At 27.4% G+C, this 22,464-nt stretch overlaps 1 protein-coding gene across 3 annotated transcripts in view; it reads left to right on the plus strand.

Moving 5' to 3' along the window:
• LOC130668666 (protein held out wings) overlaps positions 1–21,957 on the plus strand; it is a 46,915-nt gene extending 24,958 nt beyond the window's left edge. The window contains exons 3-8 of one of the 3 annotated variants that reach the window (XM_057471060.1): positions 5,210–5,326; positions 9,736–9,876; positions 10,404–10,503; positions 12,000–12,311; positions 17,437–17,554; positions 21,040–21,957. In XM_057471060.1, coding sequence (XP_057327043.1) covers positions 5,210–5,326; positions 9,736–9,876; positions 10,404–10,503; positions 12,000–12,311; positions 17,437–17,519 — 753 coding nt within the window. In that variant the 3' untranslated portion in view covers positions 17,520–17,554; positions 21,040–21,957. Of the gene's footprint in view, positions 1–5,209; positions 5,327–9,735; positions 9,877–10,400; positions 10,504–11,999; positions 12,312–17,436; positions 17,927–21,039 lie in introns of those variants that run through there. The other 2 variants (XM_057471058.1, XM_057471059.1) reach the window with 2 other exon arrangements.
• Positions 21,958–22,464: the final 507 nt, after the last annotated feature.

Below are 22,464 nucleotides of genomic sequence, written 5' to 3' on the forward strand. Positions count from 1 at the left end.
ATTACTCCGACCTCGTTTACTTTCCTCAAGATAGAACACCACTCGTTGTTTTATTATTGTCATGAAATTTAACCCAATGTGTTGTATATTATTGGTCATAAGCTCCGAGATCTGTATTATATTTTCCCACCTACGCATACATGCATTCAGGCCATTTGTTTATTTATATTTACTCCGTTCATACATATATATATATGTACGCGTATTATTAATAATCACAATATTCAGAGCAGCACATAATATCCCGGTGTTTTACACACGTTAACAACAACAACAGCAGCGGTAACAACTATCAATGATTAATCAATCTTCATTTATTTTGTTTTTTATTTTTCATTACCATTCATTATATACAAGTATATACATAATATACCAAGCATTTTAATTAATACACTACAAGAGATTTTCTGACGTGAATAATTTCTCTTACTCTTAATACAGTAGAGATAAATAACGCATTGATTGATGATATAAAACATGACGTTTCAAATGATATATATCTACTACATGTAGTTATTAGATTGGTTTAGTTTCGTTTAAACCCAGAACTCATTAGTTTGGATTATTAAGAATTTTCTTTGTTTTTTTTGTCTTGTACATGTATTTTATTTTTAGTTAATTTTATTTACACGGAGAAAAAAATATAGTAAATTTTACTAAAAAATATGAGAATAATTACTAAATTTGGATAGTAATTTTGAATCGCTTATGATTTATATGAAAAATTCATAAACAGATTAGCATATTTTACAAGTCGTTTAGTAAATTTAACTATTCTAGTTTAGTAAATTTTACTATCCCGTTTAGTAAATTTTACTATATTAGAATGGAAAGAAATTAAATTAAACTTTTATAAGCTTTTCAACTTTTTATTATTATTGATTATTATTATTATTATTTTTGTCATCTGTATTGGTGTTGGTGTGGATTTTTGTTTTTTAAAAAATCACTTGATTCAACCGAGATTCGAACCTTGATCTCCCGCGCGCGAGTCCTTTCCAATGTCTGACGGCCCGATGTGTCCTTTGAACAAAAGGTTCAGAACTTGTAATACATCTTTGCATATGCTATTCCTACCAACTTTTAATTTTATCTATATATAGTAGAATTTACTATACAGATAGTAAAAAAATATAATTGTGTTAGCAAAAAATACATTGGGTATAGTAATTTTTAATATTTTGTAAAGTAACAAATCCTATATTGTATTAGAAAATTTACTTTCTTAAATTTGTATTTATTAATATTACTTGATAGTAAAATTTACTATACAAATAGCAAAAAATATAATCGTCTTATCAAAAAATACATTACGTATAGTAATTTTTAATATCTTATTATGTAATTATTACTAACTAGTAAATTTTACTAAACGTTTAGTAATAATTACAATACAAAATGTATTTTTTCATATCTGTTAGTAAATTTTACTATAGTATTGTAATTTTTACTATACTTCTTCTTCGTGTAGAAATTGTAGTTCTCGTAGAAGATTTGAATTCAAAATAACCGAGACATTTTGGGTGATACTATATGTAGTGAAGCCTATACGGTCCATTAATTTCTTGGGTTAATGCTCGGACGGTGGCGCACCTCATCTATTGTTCATAAATAGTCAGATCGGGGCTGCGACGACGATCACGTTAAGATAAAAACATGCGTCTCGTGTTTCTTCACACAATTTAATCTCTAAAATACAACGCAGTATCACAAGTGAAAATAATTACGCCAAGTCTGGCGGAGATTTGTGTTAAATTAACCAAATCCGTAGATACATAGTTTACTTTTTTATTCAGACACAATAAAATCCGATATCAAAAATAAAAATTTAAAATTCCGTAAAGTTAAATTAACTTTAAAATACATTTTTTTTTTTATTTTGAAATTCTTAAATAAACAGTGAAATAAATTCAAGAAGCTCACGAGTTTTATTTTTGTATAGTGTGGAACTATTCTAAAAAAAGCTACACTGGATTCCACATGATCGGGTTTCCCTTTCTTTACCCGGTGACTTTACGCGGTTTATTGCAGATGCAGTTGTAAAAATTATTATTATTTTTAAAAATACATTTTATAGTTTAAAGTAAGAAAATAAAATTTAGTTTATTACTTTTAAATTTAATTATTTATTAAATCATGAATATTGATTACAATAAATTATTAAAATAATTTTAGTTTATTTTAAATGTATGTAGATCCAGATGGTAGGAATATATTCTGATAATGAGATATATTAAACGTTTTTAAATTCTATTCATCTTTAGATTTCCCAGAATGCTTCCTCAAGACTTATAGACACTTCATACTCTCATGTGCTGCTGGTTATTGTTACAAATTCTATATTTAATCCTTTTCATACACACATATACATTTTTGTCCATGCTACATGCACACATGTACACTATTTAAATATACATATCAGTTGAGCACGTGTATTCATATATATATAAATGGATAATAGATATTACACAGAAAAAAGGATTTCTTGATGCAAGAAATATTTGGCGGCCCAATTTAAAAACACAGTAACTTACAAAAATAAAATTTTGAAATATGAATCGAGTCATGTTCACAAGACTCCATTGGAACTGAGAATACTAAAAAATTGATTTTTAAAAATTTGTCCTTTACTGTGTTTTGAAATTGGGCAGCTGTATTTTGCACTATGAATTTAATGAATGAATTGAACCCGGGTCAAAAATGAAACTTGATTCAGGCTCACTTCACCTTATTTTCTGTTGATGTTATCGATTTGCCGACGATTTTTCGATAAGATCTCGACTTTTTCGACTTAAATTAAATATTTTTCAACTTTTTGAACTTTTTTCATCTTAGTTTGAACTTATTCGTCTTTACTCGAGCACGATAGTCATTCACCTTACTTTTGACTTGCTGAATCAAGTCGAAAAAAAGTTATTTATTCGCCTTACTTCCGCCTTAATATTTAAAAATTATTTCACCTTAGTTTTGACTTTGTCGCCTTATAATTCAAGTCGAATAAGTCTAAACCAAGTCAATTTCGACTTGATTTCAACTTTTTCGTCTTAAATCGTGACTAAGTAAGCCAGTTAAGTCTAAACCAAGGCGAAAACTCAATATATTTCATATCTCCGTAAAAAAAAGTCGAGTTCGTCTTGTGAAAAACGGCTCCAAATTTCGACTTGGTAAACCAAGTTTTATTTTTGACCTGGGAAGAGACAACTTTTCTTAGGACTAAAAAAAATTTCTTGGTGCAAGAACTTTTTTCTTACCCCAAGAAAATTTTAGTTTTCATTTTATAATGCAAAAATTTTCTTGAGGCGAGTACAATTTTTTGCGCTGAGAAATCCCTTTTTTCTGTGTAAGAAAGATATATCGAGTATAAAAGTATTAAATCCTACGTAACATATATAAGAAACCACTTAGAAAGTAATCGGCGCGTACTGTGTAAGATCGAAAATTTTTACGACAGAGACTCGTTGAGGAATTCTCTTTATGTTAACTCCAGTGATTGAGAAACGCCTGAACGAGTTACAAGTATTTCAAATAGCAAACTTAATTGTTTTGTAAAAACATTTTACACTGGGTATTAAAACTAAAATAACTATCCAACCCTAGTTTCCTTTAACATGCATTGCCCAGTGAACCATTATTCTTAAAGTTTATATTACAATATTTATTATATATACATAGACATATATGCATGTATTTATTATGCGTTGCAAAAAGAATATTTTAAAAATATATATATACAAATTCAAACCCTCAGTCCGTTAATTGTACGTTAGCAATTACTAAAGGGCAGTATATATTTTACACCGGATGTCACGATTGCGAATCTTTCCGATGTACTTTTTTTCGCAACCATAAATATGTAACTCATGCATGAATACTAAAAGGATAAAAAAAAACATTTAATACAACAGTAGAATAAATTTCTTTAAAGTTTAAATTTAAATTTATAACCTAAAAATTTTAGAAAAATAAAAGAGTATTTTCCATGAGCTATAAAATAATTGAATTCACATAATTTCGTATCAGTGCTCTTGGTTCATTTTTATAGTAGGTAATAAAACTTGAATAAATACAATCTAACAGGTATTTTAACTGTGAGAAATAAATAAAAAGGCCAAGTGACAAATGATCTATGAAAAGATGTGAACCAATCAGAATAATGCCGCCATTAAGCACGATTTAATGTTCCGAGATGAAATTTATTATTAATGATTGTATAATTGCACAGTATAACCATCAATAATAATAACAATTTAGTTATAAAAACTAAATAAAGTAAATGAAGGGAGTAAAAAATGAGTTATTAAAATATTACGTTACGGTCAATCTATACTATACTGTTACATACAGACATAGAGTAATGCATTGGAGATTGTGAAGAAGGCGATAAGAATGACGGTTTAGCCATAGTATTATATGCACAGAGAGTTGATTTGATTTATAAGCTTGCTGCTCGCGGTCGCGCGATTTCTCCAAGCAAGGAACACAACGGCGGCACCTATTATAATGACAACGGGCGCTCCTTCTTTCAAAGCTGGCCTCGCGAGTCGGCGAGCCTTACTTCACATCCTGAATGGGACGCAGTTACGTATCTTCCTACGCATCGGCCCGTGTCCGGCTTCGTGTGGGAATCGAACGTGTACATTTGTCGCGCAAAATATTTAACAAGAGGCAAAAAGGGAAACGGTTATAATACAAACGTACTACAAATATGTGTATATCCATCCGTACATATGAATTATACCAACTATACAATATTTATAGGTAGAAAAATATTTGAAACTCCTCTTCTGTATATATACATATACATATATGCGTAGATATTGTGTATTGAAACACCGTTAAATGCGACGACACACCCACTCGTTTGTCCGGAACTATATACCTAGCCTTTTATGTCGTCCATAAATGTCTTCACTACATAACTCAGGGTTGAAAAGACTTTCTTTAAACTCTGTGTCAAGTGTATGCTATATAAATACCTATCCGATAACATATTTAAACTTTCAGATATTTAAAAATGGAAAATATATAAATCGAAACTTAACGTGATTTTTATCAATTATCTAAAATTTTTTTATTGGACTGATAAAATTTATCTCATCTTAAGACATCCCTGATTTATATTTAAAAATGTCCATTGGTCACCCACAATCTAATCTTATCACGCACTCATCCATTCTCAATATAACTGACGGTTTACTTTTTTTTACAGTTCAATTTCGTTGGAAGGATTCTGGGCCCACGTGGTATGACAGCTAAACAGCTGGAGCAAGAGACAGGATGTAAAATAATGGTCCGCGGAAAAGGCTCCATGAGGGATAAGAAAAAGGTAAATAAATGTTTATTTACCACGCCCATAATATATTTATTATTATTATTCAGTATATAATCTCTTAATAACTTTAAAAAATATATATTTATTTGTAACCTATTACCTTACCTATATTATAAATAAAATATCATGACATCGTAATTAAGCGGTAGGGCAACAAAGTTTTATACCCGTAACACCGTGAGATCACTATTCCAGATGCCTGAGATAAATCCAGGAGTTAAAATCTATCAACATTTTTAGTGTCGCAATCTTGAGTTAAGACCATATTCGGTTTTAAATGCTCGTGGAATCGAGGCCTAAACACTCGACACAACTTGATGCAACTCTAATACTGCTGCATACAGTAGTTTAATACACATATATGTACCCGCATGTATGAGTATATGACCCGCTCGGGTTTTGTGCTGCTTTTCTAAGTATACATAAAAGATTAACACTCAAAAGCTGCTGACTTATACTTGATCTGCTGATTTGCTAGATACGGACAAAACACTCATACTTTTGCTCATACTCATGTGATCACATGGGCAAACAAATATCTCATATCCCATATAAAATCTCATCATACCTGTCGCAGGAAAATGTTGCCAGTTAAGGCGAGCTTCACTACCTAACATTACATTGCTTTAAACTACTCTATACTCTGTACTCAAGACTAGTGTATTAATGTAATGGATAAAATATAAGAGAAGAGAATCAAGAGTATAGAGAAGGAACAAACTTAAGTGGTCACTGACTTTCAGTACTTTTATTTTTTTTATATCCCTGTCGTGTAATCCTTCTATGGATTCTCCGGTTCTCTATATAACCCATCCGCACTCCTAGTCTAGAACCATACTCTGGGTGGCTTTTAAACCACTCAGATGTCTTTAAATGTCTATTCATGATTCAACTATTTTTTTTCTCATTACATTATACATTATTTTTAAAAAAAATTTACAGAGGACGGGGTACCCTCAAAATTTTATTTAAAAAATCACTTTTGTAAATATAATTGAGCATTATTTTGAATTTTTTTTGTTAAACTTTTTTAAAAATCGAATGTCAGTCGAAAAATATTAATGACTTGTTTTACACTGAAAAAAAGATTTATTTGAACCAAAGATATCGTATTTTTGGATATGGCCAAATAAATATTTAATTGTGAGAAAGATATAATATATTTGAGTAATTTAATTGCTTGAAATAAGTGATTTATTTGTGGTAAAGAAATGATCCAACTGCTACAACTAAATAAGGGCTTCAAATATATGTATAGTGTCGCCAAATTTTAGGTTGTTTGTCACAAATTTAATATCTTTACCACAAATAGGGTAAATGTAGCGTTTTTGGCCACTTTAGGGCCAGTTTTGGACACAAAAAATTCAAATAAAATAATATGTAAAAGACCCAATAACATAATCAGTTTTTTAAATATGTCTAAAGATACTTCTATCCCACTATTAAAATGAAAATTTTATTTTCCACTTTTTCATTAATTAAAATAAAGGATTAAATGTCCAAAAATAGAGCAGTGGCCACAAATGGTACCTCTACCCTATATCAATTACTTACCACAAATAAATGATATATTTCCGTGAAATTATAAAATTATTTGAATCAACTGTCATATTCTGTTGTACCAAATATATTTATTTGTCATTAAGAAATATTTTAAAAAAGCCACAAATAAATTGATTTATTTGGGACAAATATTTTTTTTTTTTTTTCAGTGATATATGACAAAAACAATTAAAAATTTTTTTTCTTCCCTTGGATCCAATAACTATGCAAATGAATTTTTCTTGATGTAAACTACTTAGAAAATAATTTAATTTAATTAAATTTATTTAATATCAAAAAAAATTTTTTTTAACGGTACACAGAAAAAAAAAATAGTAGTGCTACTCTCTGGGAAAGTACTAAGTACTTTCTGTAAAAAAAAAATTTCAGACAGTACTGTATGCTATCTAGATTATGTAGTACTGAGTACTATCCCGGACAGTAGTGGATATAGTCTAGATAGTTGTGGATACAGTCTAGATAGTATACAGTACTGTCTAAAATTTTTTTTTTACAGAAAATACTCAGTACTATCCCAGAGAGTAGCTACTACTATTTTTTTTTTCCGTGTATCTGAAATTTTTTCTATTTACTTTGAATATCATTAAAAAAAAAAAGATTTAACATATTTTAGTCCTCGAAAACTTCGTATTCCCTTGAGTACCCATTTTGCCCCCCTCCTACATAAATGTTAGCTTCTGCCATACTAATAACCGGTAACCATTTATTTATTACTTTTGCATCATTACTATTATTATTATCATAAAACTTTATGCTTTGGAATTCATTATTTTATTTTATTATACAACTAAGTAATCATTCATATATATATATATATATATATATATATATATATATATATATATATATATATATATATATATATATATATATATATATATATATATATATATATATATATATATATATATATATATATATATATATATATATATATATTATATGTATGAGTACTGCAGCACGATCTTTTGCAAATCATTATAATAAGTCTTGTCAATCAGACAAATTGCCTCTTTTTCAACGTCAAACCTATCTCGCTTGAGGGACAGATGTTTTGCATCACTTTGAATACGAATATATTGAACGTACGAGAAAAAAAAAATATTAAAATTTAAAAGAAAAATTAAGCATACGTCAATCAGATATTTATATACATCTGCTTATTTTTACTTGTCTGCAATATTGTTAAGATTGAAGGTGAAAAAAAAAGTAATAATTTTGAAGATGCGTAATAGAATTAGCAGCAATACTTTTGCTTTTGAAAATTAACCATCACTCATCACATACACTTTTACTTTTAATTCATTCATCATTTTTAATCTCGATCAAAACAGAATATAGTGAACAAAGAAAAAAAATGATAAAATAAACACCATATATATTAAATATAAAATATTACATGCATAAAATATAAATAATTGTTTTCAAGCTGCGCTTATGGCAATCGTGTGAAAGCTCTTGTAAGTATTTTATGTAATAAGTTTACCGCAAATTCATATTGTTAATCATTGAGCATAATAATTATTTATAATGCATTTATATTCTTTATACATTTACACACAATATTATAATATATGTGTTATTAATTATTATATTTACAATACTTATGATAATTGTCTTATTAATGTTTATATTTTACTTAGCCAATGCATGATTAATTTTTATTTACTTTATTTATTACATGGCCTTGCTGGTTTATCAGTTTCTATGAAAAATGAGTCGCTAAATTTTATTATTATGTTGTTAATATATGTAATATGTATACTATATTATATATGTATTTATAATAAAATTATTCATTAAATAAATGACATTTGAGTATCTTTGCACAGAAAAGAAGGATTTATTGGCGCGAAAAATATTTTGCATTATGAATTGAAGAAAAAAATCTGTCTATCGGTTGACCCTGTGGGCCAGCCCTAAAACTTCTCGCTCCTTGAGCTCGAAAACATTGTTGTGAAGCTCCTCGAGCTCGTAAATACTTTTGTACGTCGTTGTTTTCGAACAAAAAATCGTTTTTTACCATTTTTTCTCCAACGATATCTCTCAAAAGAATTGACCGATTGAGACGATTGAGGTAACAATCGACGCGTTTTATTGAGTTCTAAAGCTGATCAGATTTTGGAATTGATTTATCCGGTCGTTTTTAAGATATTTCAAAAAAACTAAAAGAAAAATTTTCTTTTATTTCTTTCGACAACGGTTTCTCTCGAACGAATGAACCGATTTTGATAGTTGAGGTGGCATTCGACGTGGCTCATAAAGTTTTAGAGCTGATTAGATTTTGGAATCAATCCATCGAGCGCATTACAAGTTATCAAAAAAAAACATTTTTGAAAAAATTTTATTTTTGAAATATCTCCGAACGCACCCTACCGATCAAGCTCAATTTTTTACAGCTTTTAGATATTGACAAGCCGCGTCGAATGACACCTTGACGATCAAAATCGGTTCATCTGTTCAAAAGTTACAGATGATCACAAACGTACATACACACATACATACATACACTCGGACATCATCTTGAAATTAGTCAGAATAATTTCTTAGAACCTCAAAACGTCAAGATCTCTTAGAAATTCGATTTTCGAAAATCGTACCGAAACCAACAACTTCGCGAATTTTTGAAAATTTTCAATTTTTTTAGCGGGAAGTTAAAAATTTTTTAGGACTGAAAAAAATTTTTTCTCTCTTAAAAAAATTTTTTGGTTTTAATTTATAATTGAAAAAATTTCTTGGGGCGAGTAAACATTTTTTATGCCAAGAAATCCTTTTTTTTTTTGTGTGTAAGTAGAAAATAAGTAAAATAATAAATAAATAATTGTAAATAAATTAAACAGGAGGAGCAAAATCGAGGCAAGCCAAACTGGGAACACTTGACGGATGAGTTGCACGTGTTGCTGACGGTCGAGGACACTGAAAACCGTGCGACACTTAAACTTGCCCGTGCTGTTGAGGAAGTTAAAAAGCTTCTAGTGCCCGTGGTGAGAGAGTTCTGATTATTTATATACATTTATAATATTTACTTAATCTTACTCTCGAAAACTCACTCTCTAAACATATTTATCAATTATAAATTATAAATTAATAAATAATTCATTTTAAAAAGTTAAAAATAATGCAATCGTGATATTTTTACAATCTGATTTTTTTTTCTCTTGATAATTTAAGTCGACACGAGGTCACGTTCTTATTTATATAATAGTATAACTGATAGTACATAATAAATAAATTAAAATTTTTAATTTTTAATAATAAATAAAATAGATTTATGATGACAATATTATTTGATAATTAAATAAATTAGGACACGATAAATTTATTGTCAGTTGAAATTTATAAATAGATTTTAAAATAAATCTTTAAATAATAATACGTCTGAACAATTAAATATTTAATGTGTAATTAAAAATCCTGAGAGAAAGATAAAATAAATAATATAAATATATTAATTATTATTCGATAAATATGTAAATTAGATACTGACGGTAATATCGATTGTTAGCAGGCTGAAGGGGAGGACGAATTAAAGAAGAGACAACTGATGGAGCTTGCAATAATAAATGGGACTTATCGAGACTCAAATACAAAAGTTGCAGCAGCAGCAGGTACATCGACACGTCGCATCGATGTCTTTCTTAAGTCACTGGGCATTAATAAACAACAATACAACAGCAACATCATCTAACAACATAACATGTTTATCTTACTTGTAGTTATTCATTACTACTATTTTATATATATAGAAATCAGTACATTGCAGTTATTGTCAAAATCAAAGACAATGTATACTTATATATTTATCATTATCTGTGCCTCACGATATAAAATTAAGTGTATAACAGATCTTATCAATGAGAAACGCACGAGCTTGCTTGACATAACTTAAATACACACCTATTTCTCTCTTAAATCGATTGTCATATCAAGAGAATATTATTATCCGTTAGTGCCAGCCTTTCTCTCTTTACTTGGCTCGTGTTTTATCCAACCTCGTGTTCCTATAATGTGATTACACGGGCGATAACGAGGAAACTACACGTTTATAGATATAGACTAGAGACACTATGGGAAACTGATACTCTTGATGTAATGGTAAATTATTCGCGAGCCACTGCTATGCGCCATGTAGATACATCTACACAAGACATAAAAACGTAACCGCGCATCTTTAAACCCAGAAAACAATAGAGATTCTCTGTATCAACGGTAGTATATTATCGTTAGTAGTTACCGCATATAAAATCATTTAAAAGTTCAATGAATCGTATTTTTTTCTGTTTCTATTTTTATTACCGATACACAACTTCCTCGTACGTATGTACTAATAATATTCTCAAAGACGCCGATAATTGAATTATACTGTTAGTTAGCTGAAGATTTATGACGTTATAATAAATGACAATATAAATATAAATAAATAAAAATAAAAATATATTTGGATTCATTAACAGCAACATGGTGAGTTGTAAGAGTGCCAAAGCGGTCGCGAAACTCTAAATCACATTTTCTATATAGCTTAAACAGTTCTATTTCATTAAAATGCCCTCGGTGAGTTCGATGCAGAGTACTTTTAGCTAGACTTTGCTGCTTTACAGGCTTAACTTGTACACGCAATCTTCAAGTACGCTGCCAAGTCTATCGTCTAAATCAAATTTAATCTTACATTAGACTTTTAGACTTTTTGATGTATACTGCGCTCAGCTTCAGTGAAACGTGAACCCAAACAAGCTCATAAACCGTTTAATTTTTTTAAAAACTTTTAAATTACATTACTTTCAACAGTACTTCTGTTGATGAAAGCCCAATAAATTATACACATAAGTATAAATATATATCTATATATATTTGATCATTATGCATGTAATCTATAAATTTTTTTTCCTCCAATGTTTTAAAAATTTACTGTAATTTAAATTGTTAATAATTATTGGAGATTAATTTATTTGAAAATTGTTGTTGTTTTAAGAAGAAATAAAACACTAATGCCCAGTGTACTTGAAAGACAGTTGATGTTTATTGATTTAAAATAATATTATTGATAATAATAATATCCAGCCTAATGAAAAAGACAAAGAACACATTCTAATAATTAAAATTTCAGCGTTTGACATTGCAGCGTGTGACGAAGAGTGGAGACGTGTCGCAGCAGCAGCTGCTGAAACTCAACGTCTTCTTCCTGGTTTAGGATCACAAATGAGATCACCAAATGCACCACTAGGTGCTCCGTTAATATTATCGCCAAGAATATCCGTCCCGACAACAGCAGCCTCACTATTAAATGGTTCAGGGCCACCAGGATCAATATTATCTGCTGGTGATCCACATGGTTTAATTTACACACCTTACGCTGATTACGCAAACTACGCGGCATTGGCAGCATCACCTCTTCTCACCGAGTACGCTGACCATTCTGGTGGGTTGTTTGCTCGCTGACGCTAGGCCACGAGCTCGGTTAAATTTTTTTTTAAACAGAAATCAATATTATCTGCACTCTTATGTTAATTTAAATTATATTATTATTTTTTCTTTCTCTTTATCTAGCTTTTATTAATCCACTACCGGCATCGTCATTGTTTGATTATTACTCGCGCATTAATTAATAAGGATAGATAAATTTTTATTTTATCACTACACAGAAAAAAAAATTATCGAGTGAAAGTCAATATTCTTGTCAAAAAATTTTTTTTAAAACCGCAATTTCCTCGGATGAAGTAGAAATCTCGGGGAAAAGAACTCGAGGAAAAAATACTTTTTAGAGAATAAAATTTTTCGATATCTCGGTTAGATTTCGAGAAAAATTCGATTTAAAAAAAAACTGAAAAATTTCATAGAATTTAATGTCTTAAATTTTTTTTTTTTCTGGGATGTACTAAAGACGCAAATTTTGAAAAAAAAAAATGTCTGAATTGGTGCATTTTTGGAGAAGTTATAGATATTTGAAAAAAAGTCTTTTTTCATCGAGTTCTACAAGAATTCGCGGTCATTTGGCGGCGCTACGGAAACCGTAGACTTCCTGAAATCTCTGACCAAGACAAATTCTCTTGGCTCAAGAAAATCTTGACAGTTCCCGAAAACGTTTGTCTTAAAAAATATTGTCTTGAATCAAGATAACATTTTTTTCTGTGTATAATAGTTAAATCGGTACAGAAATGATGATAATGATGATGATGATGATGATAATGATGACGAGTGGGCCATATAGCGATAAGCAGTAGATAAAGAAGAAAGAATAAATAATAACGAATAAATTTAAAATGATATTATTAAATTTAATTGTGTCTTTTACGTTAGGACGTAGGCGTAGTACGTAGGATTGAACAAAAATAGCTGGATCAGTCATTTACTAGTCGCGTCGTAATTGTTTTTAGAGATTTTATACACCCTCGCTCTCTTTTTCACTCTTGAGCGTCAATTTTTGACGACACGTAAGACGCTAGTTTTTTTTATTACTATAATTATTATTATTAATAATAAATAATTATATTTCTAATTATTATTTCGATTATCAATAAGAATTATAAATAAACTTTTATTGCACTCGGTACACACATTACCCAGGTGTTCGTGAATGTTGTTGCGAGGATGTAGATAATACTAGTCGAAAAAAAGAGCAAAGTTTTTTTTAATTGTTTTATTTTATTATTTATTTTATTTTTTTTTGTTTTATCGTGAAGTTGCCATGTGCGTACGAGGGCAGCAGAATACTTTAGGCAATCGTACAATTTTTAGCATTCTAGCATAATTACGGATAGGAAATAAATAAAAAAAATAAATAGAGCCAGAATTATTTTAAGGATAAAGAAAGTAAAGTATGAGTATAAATTGAATTAATAGTAGTTAATAGTTGTGAATATATTGTAGTTAAATTTATATATATATAATATAATATTTGCTCTTCCGGCGTAGAGCACATTACACACTCTGACACATACATTTATATATATAAATATATATGTAAATGTAGTAAGATATAATAGTATAAAGTATTCCGTTAGCCCGTTAAGCAATCTCTACACAGAAGCACTATACGCGTCCGCATACTTACATCGTAACTGTAAGTACGTTGTTTTAACATAACATACCAAACGAAAATATACTCTCTCTAACGGATCCTCGCACATATCCACAAGCGGGGCGTCCAGTCATGTGGCACATTCTCGTGCATTACTCAATGCAATAATCAAAGGCCATTCATTGTTTATTATTTTAATTTACTTTTTTTGTTAGCTAGACATTAAATAGTTTTATGTTTTAATTATTAATGAGATTTTAAAAAAAAATACAGAGATATATAGATTACGAGTATATATTAGAGTATTATAGATTTTTATTTACAGTTTATCTTCGCGTTTCCGTTACTAATTAAAACTAAAGATGTTCGTTAGGTAATTAAATAAATTAATCCTGCCTTGAAACAAAAATTCCGCTTAAAGTTTAATTTATTATTTCATTCTCTATTTTTTTTATTTTTTAATTGATAAATTTTTGATCCTTTTTTCAAATTAATTAATTAATTAATTGTATTTACGCGATTTTGTAGCTCTTTTAATTTATCTTTTCTAAGACGCGTCGAATTAACACTACAACGTAATAACTAGAATCTCGAGTGAGAACTCCCCGGGTTTAGTCTAACACGTGGACTAAAAAAAATAATAAGTAATTTATTTAAAAGTAACAACGATGACTAACTTTATTGGTTCGCCTTTGACTCTGACCCCGCGTTTTTGCTTACACCTTACAATTTTTTTTTTTTTTTTATAATCCTAATAACAACAACGATAATTAATTAACATTACAGTTAATTTGTATTATTTTAATTACCAAATCTCTGTACTTTATCTGCCCACGTTGCTGTCCGCTCTAATAATTTTTAATAAGAAAACTACAATACAAATGCCGGCACCAAATTAATCAAAATAATTAATAATCTCTCTTAATTAAATTAATCCCGATTAAAAAATATTAATTGTTAAATTTAACGAGATTTTATTTGAGTATTAACGCAATCGATACGAGAGACCGAGACAAAATGTATTTAAATGAATAAATAAATTAAATTAAAATATATATAAATATATAAATCGGTCGGTGATAGGTAGGCTGTACGTAGGGTTTTAGGCAAACCATAGGTGTAGGTGGGAAAAATAAATAAATAAATAAAGGATACCCAGGGACCAAACAAAAAACTAAAAACGCGTTAATATTATGAGGACTGATGCACGCAAAAAAATGAATTATAAAAATTAGTAATTGATAATTAAAAATTCAGAATGTGGTCATAATTTAATATCATTTCAAACAGTAATTTCGTGGTTTTATTGAATATTTTATAATAATCTTAATTTAAATATTGAAATTTCAAGTTTGTATGTAAATAAATCATGTTACAAGTAATAGAAATTACTGTTTGGTAGATAAAAAAATGAAATTATAATAATTTAACGTTTCAGCTTCAACATTAGATGTTCGGATCATTTAAGTTCATAGTAAAAAAGTAAAAAAATATTCAGTATGATAAATAAAATTTTAAATGTCTAACAATTGATTTTATGTACTACCCTGATTAAACAATTGAATTCGACCGAATTAAAAATTGTAATTCTGTTATATTCCGTCGAATTCTACAAAACAGAATTCAACTGAATTGAAAATTTGAATTTGAATTAAACAGAATAAAACTGATTTAAAAATTTCAAATTCAGTTTAATTCGGATTCAGAACCAGAAATTGGAGAATTATTTCCGAATTAATCAGAATTAAACCGAATAGAATTATTTAAATTCGTTTTAATTTGGACAAATTCTGGTTTTCCTGCCGAATTAGACAGAATTCATTTTTTAGTTAGGTACCGAATTAACAGAATTTATCTGAATTAAGAAGAATTAAAAATTTAATTCTGTTTAATTCGATCGAATTCAGTTGTTTAATCAGGGTACGGTATATAATTATTACTTTCTTGAAATTGTTAAAAAGTATATCTTAAGCGCATCAGTTTTTATAGTTTGAAACAATAATATTTTACTTGTGTTTGTAAGCTTTTAATGTATGTGAAAGAATTAACCCAAAGTATTACTGATGCGCGGCTATATCTATATGGCAAGATGACGTATTTTATCATTTCAAACAATGAAATTTAAAGACCAAGAGTGACTATTTTTTTTTCATATCAATATATTTTAGAGAATCATTCTTATACTTTTTCGCTTTCAATATTATATTATTTATGAATTACCTTCTTTGATGTGGGTTTATTGTTCAAACAATTAAAATCAATTGAAAATCCGAATAAAATTTATCATTTATTTTTTTGCGTGTGGTTCTAGCACATACTTGTAGGTGTTTATATATATATGATGTATCGATACGAAAACTAGACGTTGAAGATGATATCTTGTGAAAATAATCCGAAAGACTTGATTAGTTTACGCTCACGTCGATATTTTTTTCTTTTTTTAGTTGAAATTATAGCGTATATTTAATAAACAAAAAATATGAGCAAGCGACAAATTATTGATGATACTCATTAGACCAGATTTTTTTTTAATCATTAGTCTTTGACGGTATATAAATAAAAATCAAATATATATATTTATAATATATAAATATGTACCGTTATCACGCAAGATATATATGTAAATTATTTTATAGATATATTTAATTTTATTTTTTATAATTCAAGTTAACGTCAGTAATTTATGGTAATAAATATAAAAATCAAATAAGTATATATATATGTATATATGTATGTATACATATATACGTATTTATATTACTGAAGTTATAGTGCAGGATATAGAAAATTTATTTTAATACTTATTGTTACGTATGAGTGTAAATGGCTGGTTATATACATATATATTTATATAAATTAAGTTTGCGTACTATGAATTACCTGATTTCATTTGAGAATCAAAATATATAGGAGACATTTCAAACGTTTTATCTTTTTTTTTAGCCATATACTTTACATAAATATAAGTGAGACCGCAATATGCAGCAGATATTTTTTTTTTATTTAAACATCACACTACTTATATAGATTTTTATATTTATAACTTTTTAAAAATATTTTGTTGACTTAATAAATTGTTTTTTTATTTTTCTATCACTCATATTTTCTAAGCGATATCAAACTACAGCATATACTATTTATTAATATATTTAACAATTACCATTTTTTTAAAATTCCAGTATTCAAACAAAAATTTAAGTTGTTAATTATAAAAGTATCGCTTCTAAGATTATGAGTGTTAGTATTCTAGCTATCAGCGAACTGCAAGAGAATAATTACAGTTATTATTTTAAAAAATAATTATTTCTTGCAATTAGCGATAATCCACAAGCATAATAAATTTAATTTAAAAAAAAATCATAATAATGATAATAATAATAATTATTATTAATTATGATAAATAAAGAGGATTTAGTTTATCCAGTGCATGATTGCGGCTCTACCGACCAGCAATGGACAAAATAATAAATAAAAGGCCATATATAATGCGTGTAAAATTACTGACGATGTTGTATGTTGGGAACAGGTGCAGCAGCCGCTGCAAAGCAGCGTAGGCACCTTGGTCAAATTCGCGAGCACCCTTATCAAAGGGCAGGCGCTCTCTCGTGAATACTGAGCACAGAGTCGCGCCTACCGCGGGAAAGGTTAGTTTTGCACAAGCCTATACATTATAATATGTTACTATGTTTATACAATAGATAATAGATTATATAATATATATACATATATATATGATTACTATTTTTTTTTTCATACTCGCTTAACCAATGTATGAGATAGTCCTCACTCGCACTGATAAAATAGTTGTGTAAAAATTTTTTTAAAATACTTAAATGAGTCACTTGATATTCTGAAACACTTAAAATTCTCACACTTAATTATTGACTTCGAACACTCTTTTAAAATATTTTTTTTGTTGGCAATAAAATTTCACACAAAAAAAATTTTACGTAATGCTCATAGTAAATAATTTACAAGCGTGAGAAATATTATAATTATTATTGTTTCTATTTTTTTTTTTTTTTTTTTTTTAAATTATTTCCATGTAATTAAACTAAAAAGAGTTTGGACTACGTTTGTGTACCTGTCGCTGTCAGTTTTTAATTTAAAAAAAAAAACAATTAAGGACAGCTTCCTCTATGGTTGATAACGTCCGGGAGTCGGTTGCCAGCAGTATTACGTTATTAACAAAAAATTATATAAAAACATATATTTTTGTTTTATTGCTCGCGATAACTCAAACCATTGAGTCTTCTCGATAAAACTATAGCTATTTAAATAATGTTGTAGATTGAGAAGATACAATGATAAGTTTTTTTAAGTCATACATTGGGAAAGCTAAATTTATAAGAAGGTGTTTTAAACTTGAGAATACTAGTGATCTTTACTATGAAAATGATAAATATTTAACAACACAAGATTTTTTTTTATTTATCGTACTTTGGCGCAACTCCCCGCTCCTAGGTCTAAGCAATTCATTTTTATTTATCAATTAATTATTATTATTTGAATAATTAATTAGGATGTATGAGAAGAGGTCATTCGATTATTAGCTTTTGTTTTTTTACCGCCACCGTAAGACGAAAACGTTTATTAAAAATAATAAAATTATATTATTATTATTATTATTATTATTATTATATACACAAAAGGTTGTCACGAGGATTATTTTGCGTGTGGGTGCGCACCTCCCCCACTAAATGATCCAACACTGCCCATTAATTCAACAAAAAATTATTGTTTTAGATATTTTATTTAAATTTTAAATTATACTATTTATTTACCAACAATTAAATTATTTTGGGCAGTGTATAAAAAAAAGGCAGAACATAATATTTATTTGGTGCTTATTATTTTAAGATTTAAAAAATAATAAATTTTCCAGGATATCTTTAATATTATTTTGCATTTTTTGTTATCATTATTATTTTTATTAATTATTATTTGGCAACTTGTGCCTGTGGAACACTTATTGCCCTTCCATTATTTTAATTTGTATATATATATAAATTTATATACATAATAATATTTTACCATTATTGATTATTATTATTATTATAATTATATGATTATTATATTTGAATAAATATTTATATGAAATAAAAATACTTAATGATGAAGAATTATTTTGAATACATTAGTAAAAAAAAAAAAAAAAAAAATGTTTTTTATAAAACAGATTTAAGAGGGATGGTTACGTGGTGTGACGCGAATGTTTTCTTTTTACTTGATCAACCATTTTATTTATTTATCAATTAATCATGTATGTATTACCACTATTGATTTATTTACACAAATATATATATATATATATATATCTAACAATCAGAATTGTACATTAAATAAAAATTTTAAATTAATTTAATATTCTCTACTACACGGAAAAAAAAATTTTGCACTTGAAATTGAAAAGAAAAAATTTTCTTATGCCTGTAAAAAATTTTTTGACAATAATTTTTTTATCACTAAGAAAATTTTTGCTTTCACTTTATAGTGCAAAAATTTTTAGAATTTAATAAATAAATAATTTAGTTGTAAAAATAATTAATCAAATTAATGATTAATTGATGAAGAGTGAAAGGTTTAATGAAAAAGAAAAATTTTTTTTAGCTGTTTGATGCTGTTGTTAAAAGCTGGCGTCCCATCCTAATTAACGTATTATACTAACAAATTATAAATTATTAATAATTATTCATTTACTTCCTTAAATAATCATAGACGCAAGTAATTATCATTCATAGATCACATATATTTATATATAAATTAATCTTAAATAAATTAGTTAACTGCACAAAGCACCATCTTTATGTTAATATTTATTAATATAATATATATATAATAATTAATAAATTTATTTATTTACACTAACAAACAAATGCTCCACATGGCCAAGTTGACACTAACTATTAATAATTTTTTTCTCATTAAAAAACAATGTTATTATTAATAAATAATTATAAAATTACGCTTCTAAATGCCTGGAACTTGAATTATAATACATGATAATAATAATAATAAATCTGTCCTACATGGCACGTGTCTTATGAAAGCCTTTTTCAACCGCTTGCTGATGGTATTTATCATCTTAATAATTTCAATTAATATTTTAATTAATAATATGTGCTGTAGGTAATAACAATTTTTAAATTAATGTCTAATTAAACAATAATAATATGTCACTTATATAGCACTGCTATGTTGGTGGCAGGTGCACACCCAAGCTGCCTCTAAAATCGGTGGATAATTCGGTGGTTAACATATATAATAAAATTATTAATTATTTAATATTCGGAACTATAAATAACTCAATAAATAACAATGTCTCAATTAAAATCACTTCTTATTAATTTTAAAAAAAATAATTTTTTATGTAAATTTATAAAAACTGAATAATATCGCGTAATGCATCCATTTGTGAGCTGGATGCAGCTCATAGATAAGTCTATTATTATAAATCTAATATTCACGAATGACACTATTTATTTTACTATTTTTTTCTCAATTATATCATTAATTAATCATTTTTATAAATAATAATAATAGATTTTTTTTTTATTAACTAACTAAGCCTAGATATTCTTTAGTCTCTTTGCCTGTCCTATGCGCGGGGAGGGTACACGAGCCATAATCAAATTTTTTTTTTATCAATTACTGTTCATTGTGTTTATTAAATCCTGCTAAACACAAGTAACTAATGCAGGTCTTATTATTAATAATAATTAATTATTTTAAAAAATATTAAATTTTCATTATTTTTATTTATAAATATTTAAATATAAATAAATTGCTTCACACTAATTAATAATTAAATAGTGTAAAGCAATGCATTTTTATAAAAGTACAAATTTATTTAATTGTTAATTAATTAATTTAAAAAAAAAAAAAAATCTTGTCCATAAGCATTTATGTTACAAATCATTGCTTCTCATTAACTCGATTCCTTTTCAAGCTGTCAAGCTATTAGACAAAGTGATAATAATATTAAATAAAATATTAATACTTAATTAATAAATTAATAAACAATAATATTAATATTTAATAGTTTCAATAAAATCATAATTTACTAACAATACTGTTTTTTTTTCTTTTTTTTTCTTTCTTGTTAACCCTGGTTGTCGATGGCCTGTAGGCTTGGAGTGCTAACAATGGAATCCACTCGCCCCGTGCTAACACCTGGACTCTGGACACAGCATCCGCGTAATGGTTCGCCACCCAGCTGAGAGTATTCGCCGTCCACGCGTCACCAGCCCTCTTCGTTCAAGCTTATCCATCCTGTCTCCTAAAGATAATTTATATATTTTTAATCAAACATATATATATGATTTTATTGATTAAAACTTATTCAGTAGATCAATCAATCAATCAATAATTTAAATTTAAAAAAAAAAATAATGCATATAAATTTAATATTCATTATTTTTTTGGTACCAATTAATTATTTGGCTCCGAATTATCAGAATCATATTGAAATCATTAGGTCGTGTAAATGCGACCTAGAGTACTTATATATAAATAAAAAATGGCAGCAAGTTAATAATTTGTTTAAATATTAACAATAATTGAAAATATAATTACGTCAAGAAGTACAACTTTTAAATCGGCTCGAGTTCATAATCTTCATACCATTCAAGTCTTGATGTGGATAAGCTACACTTCAACTGGGTATATGGCGTCTACAATATCTTTTTCTTATATTTTTTCTTTATATATATTTATATATTGCGTTACTAATTACAAAGGGACATATTTTTTTACGCCCTTTTGGGTTCAGGAAATTTTCTAAAGCCAAAAGGCGTATAATTTTTTTTTTCATGCCAATTTTTTGGAGACTTATTTTAGAGCCAAAAATTTTGAGCTTTAAGTAAGTTGACGATATGATTAGGAATTAAAAAAAATTATTCTCCCTTTGGGTTTTAAACTTAGCGACTAAAGCCAAAAAAGTGTATAATTTTTTTTTCATTACCAATCTTTTTGTAATGATACTGAAGTTAGCCGACGTCTAATAATTTTTTGATTTATTTCAAAACGATGAATTATAAAAAAAAATATTTGAAAAAATTGCACTTATAGTTTTTTTTTTTATTTTCTACATGTGCATATTTTTATTTTATTTTTTTGCAATTGATTTGTTGAAAAAAAAATTAAAAAATTTTTAATTGTCTGCTAACTTATAATCATAAGTTAGCAGACATTAAACAATTTTTGAATTTTTGTTTTTCAACAAATCAATTGCAAAAAAATAAAATAAAAATATGCACATGTAGAAAATTTTAAAAACTACAGGTGCAATTTTTTCAAATATTTTTTTTTTTTATGGTTTATCGTCTGAAAAAAATCCAAAAATTATTACACATCTGCTAATTTCAGGATCTTTTTTTGTAGACTTATTTTATAACTGAAAATTTAAAAAAAAATTTGAGCTTTAGAATAAGTTTACAAAATGATTAGTAATTAAAAAAAAAATTTGCGCCCCTTGGGTTTTAAACTTAGTGACCAAAACCAGATGTGCATATAAAAATATGTCCTTTTGGAATTAGTGAGGCGATATATATAT

This window comes from Microplitis mediator, chromosome 5, assembly GCF_029852145.1.
Source record: "Microplitis mediator isolate UGA2020A chromosome 5, iyMicMedi2.1, whole genome shotgun sequence".
In the NCBI taxonomy this organism is placed as follows: Eukaryota; Metazoa; Arthropoda; class Insecta; order Hymenoptera; family Braconidae; genus Microplitis; species Microplitis mediator.